At 43.8% G+C, this 10,051-nt stretch overlaps 1 protein-coding gene across 2 annotated transcripts in view; it reads left to right on the forward strand.

Moving 5' to 3' along the window:
* Positions 1-10,051, forward strand: part of SYN3 (synapsin III) — a 208,747-nt gene that overhangs the window by 192,279 nt on the left and 6,417 nt on the right. For both annotated transcript variants that reach the window (XM_076338922.1, XM_076338931.1), the window contains 3 exons: positions 2,149-2,283; positions 7,301-7,385; positions 8,883-9,180. In XM_076338922.1, the coding sequence (XP_076195037.1) occupies positions 2,149-2,283; positions 7,301-7,385; positions 8,883-9,180 (518 nt within the window). The remainder of the gene's footprint in view (positions 1-2,148; positions 2,284-7,300; positions 7,386-8,882; positions 9,181-10,051) is intronic.

A 10,051-nucleotide genomic window follows, 5' to 3' on the forward strand; every position in this document is an offset into this window, starting at 1 on the left:
TGATTTATTTCAGCATTAGCATTTGTATCTGCCCAGTTCCAGAGCAATTCCCGTTTCCCGGAGGACAGACAAGGTGACATCTCATGCTCCTTTTCAGTTCTGTGGCAACCAGCTGTGTTGTTTTGCCCACAGAAATCACTGTCATTTTCAAAGGCCTTCCCTTATGCTTGTGATTGTTCATTCCCGTATTTGCAGTCTCCCACAGCTCATGTTCCCCTGCCAAACACTACACAGCAGGACAGCAGACACCCTCATCCCTGGTGCACCTTCACTGGTTCAGGTGGGACCTGCTCCAGGGTTCATTCCTCCTGGTGCCTTTGTTTTATAAAACAGTATCTTCCCCTTCCTCTCCAGCCACTGCTGCCACAGAAATAGTGAAAAGGAGTTCTTCAGATGGGGAAATGAGGGCTTTGGGGTGTTTTGACCAGAGCTGTATCCCAGTTACTCACAGGGAGTCGGGAGCTAGGCTTCACTGGCCAGGCTGTTCGCAGAGTAATGGCATCATCTAGTGGTCAGACAGGTCCCTCGCACGGTGCATTGCAGGGAGCTGGGACCTCTTTTGTCACGCATGAATTGGAATTGCCAAATGAAATGGGAATGCTTTTAAGGTGGGAGTGAAGGGGAGGGAAACCTGCGCAGGAACCTGCTGGAGGGCCCCTAGGAGCCCCTGGGTAGTGAGACACAGATGGGAACTGGCCACCCCCTGACACTGCTAGGAAACATCTCCTTTTCCCACCTCATTTTTTAACAGAGAAACAGCAAAGTGGGCAGTGGAATGAAAAGCCACTTTGTGTATTTAGCTGAGCACCGCCATCTAATTTTCCAACCTCCTCCTTTCGCCCCCCGGGTCAAGTAGGCCATGGATATAAACACCAACTCATTTTTCATGAGAAGCCCAGTTAAAACTTCCTAGACAGCTTCTCTAATGTTCATATGAGACACCTATAGAAATGAATCCAAATTAATAGTTCTTCTACAAGAAAAGACTAGAATACAAACTTGGTGAACTCACCTCACTGATTTCCCCTACTTTAAAGCTAAAAAAAAAGAGGTGCAAAACTTTCCATTTCACTCCAAGAGTGGGCTCTTGCAGCCTTGCCAGGGTGGAGTGCACGTCTGATTGTTATCCGAGCATGAGTCAGTGCCTTTCTTGAGCAATGCAACCTTTCACTCTGCATTTCCAGGGTTTTTAATGTTTGGTTTAAAAATAAAAGCAAAATAAAATAAACTCTTCCAACCCTGATATTTTGGTACAATTGTATTTATTCCAGCTGAATCATAACTTCATCATAGTGAGGTTCTTCCTGTGGGATTTAGCTAATGTTTGCAAAGCACTTGATTTATGATGAACTGTTGAACATGATGTTTACGGCTGCTATACAGCTAAGGGTCTGCTGTGCTTTCATTATTATTGTTGTTGTCAGACCATTTCTTACCTCAAAGACCCTTTGACAGTTCTCCTTCCCCCATCCCCACGGTCTTGCTTCCCAGCTTTCCCCAGCACAGTTGTAGTACTTGCTTGGGAAGCAGTCATATCACAACAGTATCAAGAAGACAAGCAGAGAATAAGTTTGCTTTCCTGCATTGGGTGCTGTTGTTTTGGTGACATTCTATTCATTACACATCTGTGGTGTTTATTTCTCTTCTCAGGGTGCAGTGCTTTGCGTTGATTAATCCCAAATGTTTCCTGGTTTCCTCCAGCCCCTGTTGCTCTCATCTCCTCAGGCTTCGGTACATGTTGTTTCCCTTTTCCTGTGGCCCTTTCTGCTGCAATGTCACCCCCAAATGCTGTGGGACAATGCCAGAGAGACCTCATCCATCAGAGGCATCTCCTCAGGACATGTGAAGAAGAAAGTTTGTGTTTAGTTGATTTAGAAAGCCTCCAGCCACCAGAAGGTTTGGCTTGGCTTCCAAGTTGTGAAGGGAAGGAAGATGGGGAGTGGGGGGAAGTACATGCCATTTCCAAAAAAAACTAAGTGAAGTCCCACACCTAGGAAAGTCAAGCATGGTTCAGCATGGAGGGGAGTGGTGACTAGAGATGTTGGCAAGGATGTGGAGACACAAAGCAGGTTAGTGTGAGAGGTGAGTTGAAACAGGCATCTGCCACCAGGAAACCTCCTTACTAACTTGTTTTCCTTCCTGCGACAGGTGATGGACAGCTCGATGCCCCTGATTGGGGAGCATGTGGAAGAGGACAGACAGCTGATAGCCGATCTGGTTGTTTCCAAAATGACTCAGCTTGTCATCACTGCTGGATCTACACCATCACCACTGAGGCCTTGGGTATGAGCAAATAGAGACCTTATGGCCAAGTTGTTTTCCTGAATTTTTTTTTTCTCTCTCTCCTCCCTGTGGGTGTCAGGCAGTCAGACATCTCAGAGAGTTGAACAGTCTCATACGGGAGTGTATTGGATAGATTGCCTCCTGCTCTTCCAAAGAAGTCTCTCATAGACTCTTTGCAGTAGGTGTCCCTAAGAAACACCTCTCTCTCCCTTCCTCTCCTTCCATATAACTGTGGCATCACACCAGTAGTGTGGTTCATGCATCTAGACATTCTGGCTTGCTCGATTCATATTGAAGACAGCCATTTTTGGAGGTGCTTGTAATGCCTGACTTCATCTCTGTCTAACACCATCCCTCAGGACAGGTTTCATTCCAGTTTTTGCATCCCTGATGAAAATCTGTGCTTCCCAGAACGGGAAGTGGGAATCTCCACGAAGAGTTGTTCCATTCCTTGCTGCAGCCTTTCTTCTTTGGAGATGCCCTTCACCTGCTTTATCAGGAGGAGACTTGACTAATGCTGAATTCATATAAGAACCTGTCATTTTTGCACTTAAACTGACCCCTTAGTGCTTCTCATGTACATCCATTTTGAGTATCAAATGCATCTAATCTTAGTGCCACATTTCCCAGTGGCAGTTCCGTATAAATGAAACACACCGGAACATAATCTGTGTCTCCAGGTATACGTGCTACACCTCTTTCAATATCTAGCAGGGAGCCAAGCACAAAGGTTTGAGGACAACAAATCTGTACAAAAGAAAGGACAGGAGAGTAAACAGGCTGAGGGATAATACTGACTGCAATGCACTGGAACAGTTTCCATTTCCACTTGAGACAAAAAATGGGAGAAAGGACTTTATGGCTCTCTGCCTTTGTCTCATGACAGCCCACTCCTGCTAAACCAGGTCCCCAGCATGAAGGGTATTCAGGGTAACTCCAAACCAAGTTTCAGCTAGAGACAAACATTTAATAGACACTAAAAATGCTTTGAGACAGGGAAAGCGATACAGAAGGGACAGGATTTACTCTGGCCAAAGTGAAATCAACAACTGCCATCTGAAATAACCAAGATATAGAGTGTATAAACTAAGAGCAAAGGGGAAGCCAACAGAAACTGAGAACACGGACAGATGCATCTGTTGTCTATGTAATATACTGGTACAGAATTGGATTGGATTACAACAGACCTAAAATAGGGCCAAAATAAGAACAAAATAAATTGTCTTGGAGTGATAGGGTGTCAAATAGAAGAGTTAAATAAGAAAAGAGTCTTCATCAAGAATACAACCTACAAATATCTGAATACAAAATCAAGAAAATTAAAACCGCAAACATGTTACCTAGAGTGTTTTGCTATAAAGATCTTGGTACAACAAACATTGCAGAAACCACACAAGCTGTAGTTACCGACATAATGCTGTAACACCTAGTTACAAATGTGCAGAGATAAGTAATTACATGTGAGGCTGGTGAGATGCAGAACTAGAGCTACAGGAGAAGACTTCACAGAACAAAGAAAAATAACAATTCTGAATAGGACAGCAGTACTGAATACATAGAAATATGAATCCTTGGATATCCTATGGGTATGCATAGAACTTCTATACATACTATTGGAGCTGTCTATACTAGTCTCTGGATCAAGAAAAACTGAGAAATTATGAAACCGAGTGCACAGCATTGACAGAGGTGGAAGAAGCAACAAGTCATAATAATGTAAGACTACAGCTATCAAGAAGCAAGTCAAATAGCACAGTGGGACAGCAATTCAGAGGGAGTTCCCCATCTCTGTAGATGTCTGCTTCCTGGAACTGCAAAATCCAAGTGCAATAGGAAAAAACACCTTGGCCTAGCCTTAAGAAACACCCCGGTACAAATCCAGAAAGTGGACATATACTATTAGGTTTGATGTCCAAGGGACAGATGTGATATCAAAAAGTAACGGTATGACACAAACAGTTAGAAAAGATTATTTTAATAAAATGATAAAATTAATCAACTCCCTAGCATTAAAAGTAAAAGCTGTATGGACATTATATGAGACCATTGTTTTCCAGAATGCATATATACATTTCTGATCTGGTCCTGAACCAGGAATGCAAGAAATAAACTTCTAGAGTTAAGTGATAAAGTGATAGAGGACATTCAAGACATATAGAAAAAAAAAATCTTCCAAATTTGGAAATCTGACATTTAAGAAGACCTTTATGCACCACCATGCAAGTAATAAAAGGAAACATAAAAAGGACAGAAATTTATTTTGAAGAACAGAATGAGGGAAGAATGAAACAAATTCTCTGAGTTCATAAAAAGATGGAACCCTACCAAACAATTGGTGGGCTCTATGGATCATCCAAAGTTAAGGGAGAAAAGGAAGACAACAGGGACAGTGTTGTGACTCTAGTACATTTAATTGGTGAAAGTGGGGAACTTTTTAAACTAGATATAGTTTTTCCTGATAAGAAAGACAGGAGTGAGAGCAAAAACAGTGACTAAATCAGTGATGACTGATATTTTAAAAAATTATTAAGCCCCCAGACCCAGGTGGCTACATCCAATGAACTGAATTTAGGAAGCGACTAAGCTGCCAAGAAAAAATGTGCAATTTCATTAGAAACAGTTTTCGCTCCAGAGGATTGGTGTACAACAAATACAAAATTATGTGTTTAAAAAGTTGTAAGAGTCATAGACCTTACGAATTATCTCAGACAATGATTTAAAGAATAACACAGAAGACTAATAAACCAACACAACCATGGCTTAAGATAATCTACCACATTTTTTTTGCAAAGAAAAATGTCCCATTAATTTCCTTTTGATTCTTTTCCCATCATTTCTTTGAGAAATCTTTCATAAAGTGGTAGATAACAGGCAATCAGTCAAAATAATGTAGCCAGACTGTCAAAAAGCCTTAGGCAAGGTAACAGACAAGTACTATTAAAGAAAGCAATCAGGGAGGGGCTAAAAGGCAAAGTTTCATTGTGGAGCAGAAGCTGACCTCAGATAAAGACATAGATATGAGAGATTTTAATTCTTGCGAACAGTTAGCAGAGGGGATACGTAAAGAATGCTAGGCTTGGTCATGTTGATAATTGGGTTAGCTGAGCCCAGGACAGGATAAGATGTTAATGACAACCTTTTTTTCATGGCTACAACATGAAACCTGGTTTCATGGTTACAGCTGCGGTTCTCTCCTCACCTCTCTACCCCACCTCCATCCCTTCTTGTCACTGTTTCCCTTCCAAAGGTAGAAGATCTTAGGCTGGCCCTCACCCCTTCATCTCTGAGCCTCAAAATCCTGTTCTGCCTTCATCTCTTGGGTTGTCTGTAGGCAAAGGCCGTAGAGGTGAATATGAGATCTGATTCCCTTTCTTCGGCTGGTCTAATTAGGATGTCTCACAGCATTAGGACAGTAGATTTCCACCAACACCAAGGGAAGGTTTAGTGTCCCAACCTATGTAGGACTAGAAGCCATGAATGGAAAATTCCCAGGTTTTCCTCCCCGTCCACTTGGCAAGTCCCAGAAAAACAGCGTAAAAGATGGGCTGGCAACATCATCACATTTCTGTTAGTCAGTTGAAACTCATTTCAATGCTTCCAACTATGAAACATTTCTTCCCATTTCCAGAATCGCTTAGCTCATTCTCCTGACCTTCCAGGGGTCTCGAAGACCCTTTTATCAGTGTGTTCTCCATGTAAATAATCCAGCACGTACCAGCCTATCTGTCTCCAGCTTCCCCTGCTTTCATAAACAATTTTGTGCAATAGGCTTACTCAGACTTTTGTTAACCTTGGACCAGCCCTTTGTGCAACAGTTCTGTGTTGCTTAATAAGTTTATTAAAATATCTGTCCAAAAGAGTAAACAGTGAGAGAGAAGAAAGTGCAGATGGCACCAACTTATTTGCATTAGTCAGGACCAGGGATGGCAGTGAAGAACATCTGACAGAGCTATGTATGTTAAGTCACCACAACAGCAAATGAAACGCCGTACGGAAGATTGAAAGGTAGGCTAAGCTGGGGGTAGAGAGAGGGAGAACATAAACAATCTGTAGACCTTGCAAGTGGCACTAGCCATGCCCCTTGAGAAAGACATTGTCGCATACAGGCTAATGAAAACCATCGCTCAGCCTATGGTTGTGTTGACAAGGGAGAAGCAGGAAATTAGGATGCAGGAGAAATGAGCTGGTGATGTATACAGAAAACTCAGATACTGCTGCATCTGGAATAATGTAAGCAGACCTGCCTCTGGCATCTGCAGAAGAAATCACAAAGCTGGGAAAGAGAAGTGGGTGATGAAAACAATTATGGGCCTGGAAACATTCCCATGGAGGGACAAAAGGGATTCACTTTCTTGGCTTTAGAAAGGAGGTGGCTGAAAGAGAGGGCAGTAAAGGTTTGCAAAATAATGAATGGCCTAGCAAGAGCAGGTTGTGAGAACTATTCTCAAAACTCGGAACAAAGCAATGGAGTTAAGAAATGGGAAAAGCAGTGAGGCTGAGAGCTGAGCAAGACTCAAAAGGTCTGGGTGTAAATACCAAAACAAAATATCTGGAACTGTTGCAAAGATTTTGTGGAGCAGACAGTAAGCTTCATGTTTCAGGGTTCAAGCTGGCCCTTGCTTATTAGCAATCAAGAGAAGACCCCTTAGGGTAAAGAAATGATTACTCCATAGATGTTTCCATGGTTCATCCCTCCTTCCTTTGGAACATCTGGTGCTGGCAACTGTCGAAAATGGGAGATGGGACTAAGAGACCCCCTTGGGCCTGATACGTTTGGCAATTCCTGATTGCCTAAAAAATATTCTAAATTGTAACTTCATTGTTATTCCCTGTGAGCAAACAACTTCTGTGCTCTTTATTACTAAGCTCTCCATTTTAGTCCCATGAGATTTTACCAGCCAGATGCTCTGTGTGTGTGTGTATTTAAGGAACACTTCATGACTCCGCAGTTCCTATATTACCTCAGGGCTTCTCTTTGGGGAATCTGTATTAACTGGAATGACTTTTTTTCCTCTAGCCTCCACAAGTTCAGCCTGCGTCAATGAAATCTCAGACTGGACCTCAGCTTGGACAACTGTCCCAACCACGGCCTCCTCCCCAAGGTACAGTTCTTTGGGGCCCATGACAATGTGGACTGAGACATATCAGTTTTCCTTCTAAATAAAAGCTACCGGGATAAAGGTTTCACTCATTGTTCCAATTCACTGACAAGCAGGCAGCAAATTCAGTGTGCTGTTAAAGCAGCTGCTATTATATTCCACAGCAGCTCAGAAAGTGGGGTGAAACTTTGATACAGATCCAGTTGACACTGCTGGTAGGACTTGGCTCAGCAAAGTGAGGCTACTTGAACTGGTACTGGAGCAGGATTCTGGGCACAGAGGGTATTTGTGTTTGCACAAAGCCGTAGTGGCTACAAGTGTTAAGAAGTGATGGGAAGATGCTGGCGCTGTCAGTCTTGGTACAGACACCAACATGGTGATGCCAGGATCCTTGATCCATCTGCCCAGGTGTTCCCCTGTCAGCAAGAGCACACCCCCAGCTCCTCCTGACAGCAGAAGCAGGTTTGACTTATGTGGTTGGTCAGAACAACAGATTTGGTTTATTGTCCTGATTTACACTGAGGTGATGAAGCACAGGGCTGCCCTGTGGGTACCCAGACCACACCAGCCACTCAATTCACATAACCAACTAGACCTTCCTTTTTGCCACCTTTGTCCTTTCATTTCTCCACCCCAATCTCCTACCGAATTAACACCCACCTCCAATTACCTTTTCCTCATCAGTCACAGTTTTGCTGTATCCAAAATTTGGCATTTCTGATACCAAAGGCATCTATGTAATCTTGGCATTACGTGCTATTACTGATATGATGACCTAGGAATTGATGGCCTTGCAGGATACTACTTCCCCATCTGTCTCCAGTACTCCCCCTCAATTCTCTGTGAAGTTTTTTCTCACATAACTCCCCCTTGACCCCCTGTGAAATCCAGCCAGCCCTCACAATGCTGTCTGTAACTTTTGTCAGCTTCTCACACTGTTATCTGTCATGTCCAGCAATTTCTCATGTGACATCCAATTATTTTCCACATCCTCTTCAGCTTTGAGAGTCTGCTACCAATATGGCTGAAGCCACCCGCTGATAATGCTGGAACAGATATGTGGATAGCGATAGGGTGCACAGTCTCACATCAACCTGCTGGGCCCGTGAAGGGACTGCTGACCCAAAGCAGCAGATTCAGCTTTCATTTCCTGCACAGAGTTGGTTCTCCAGTGACTCTTCCTTTCCAACACAGAAGTGCTTGCCAAGGATAAGAAATACTAGTTACATGGAAGAGTACAGCACGTTGAAGTGACTCCCTTTGGGGAGAGTGGCAGAGCTGCTTTAGTACTGAAGGAGGTAGAGAAATGGACCACAACTGTAGAAACGTGGGCATGACACCAGTGTTAGGCCTATAAAAGAGGTTTTCCCTTCTCCTTCTGCATGAAGCCACTCTGAATAGTCTCTCCCCTCAGCAAAACCCATTCTTCCTTATAGGTGCTCCTTGCTTGTTGTCCACCACATGCACTTCCTCATGTTTATGTCTACATGTCCCTTTCAGGTGGACCACGCCAGCCTCAAGGATCTCAGCCTCCACGGACAAACGCACCTCCACAGCAGCGGCTCTCTCCTCAAGGACAGCAGCCCCAGAGTCCCCAGTCCACTTCACCTCAGCAGCAAAGATCACCTGGATCTCCACAGCAAGTCCGATCAGCAACTGGGTCCTCTCCAGTCCAGGCTTCCAAGGCAGGCATGTTCCCTCCACAGCAGCCTAGACCTCCTGCTCAAGGCCGGGCTCCTAGCCAGCCAAGCCCCACTGAAACGTGCAAGCAGCAAGCCACCCCACACCCGCATCTGAAGTAGGTGCTCTGTTAAACTGCTAGTATCTGTAGATATTAGAATAAGGCTGTCAAAAAAGTACCCTGAGCTGGCATGAAGGACGTATCACCTGTTGTCAGGCAGCAGTCCCCAGGGACAAAGAGTGACTTCAGAGGTATATATGCCTGGGCATAACAGGCCACCATTGAACTGTTGTCAGGAAGAACAAGTTGTACTTGACATCTCTAAGATTTCACGTTCTTCCTCTCGCTCATGCGCTCATAATTAATCATGTGCTCTACCCCAGCCATATCAACACAGCTACTACCTTCCCAGCAGGGTGTATACTCCTTACAGGCTATAATCCACACATCATTGGCCAGAAAGCTCAACAAGAGTCACTCTGTCACTATTTGCTGAATGCAGGAGCCACGCAAGGTTCTTTACCAGGCAATTTTTTGCAATTGGTAGCAAAAAAAGGTAGGGGCTGGAGTGGAAGCGGCACTACTCATATATATATATATATATATATATATATATAAAAAAAACTCCAGATGGTGACTTTCTTCTGGAGCAGAGCACACCACTGAATTATTGTGGATCTTTGGTAGCAGCCTTTGCTGCCACCCTTCATGGAGCATATCTGGCTGGCACCATGGCAGGAAAGATAGGCAAAAAAATGTTTGGTGTTGACAAAAAGTTGACACGAGAGCAAACTGGTATGAACAGACCAGAACAAAATATAGGCTAGGAATGAGAAGACAGTTTCTAGACAGCAGAGGAGTGATGTTCTGGAACAGGCTTTCAGTGATGGTATCTACATTAGCAAGGCAAACCAAGACCAGTGGACTTAAGGATCAAAATGTTGGTGCTAAGGATGCACTCTCCATACTATACATATTTCAGGTACTT

This window comes from Aptenodytes patagonicus, chromosome 1 (assembly GCF_965638725.1).
Source record: "Aptenodytes patagonicus chromosome 1, bAptPat1.pri.cur, whole genome shotgun sequence".
NCBI lineage: Eukaryota > Metazoa > Chordata > Aves > Sphenisciformes > Spheniscidae > Aptenodytes > Aptenodytes patagonicus.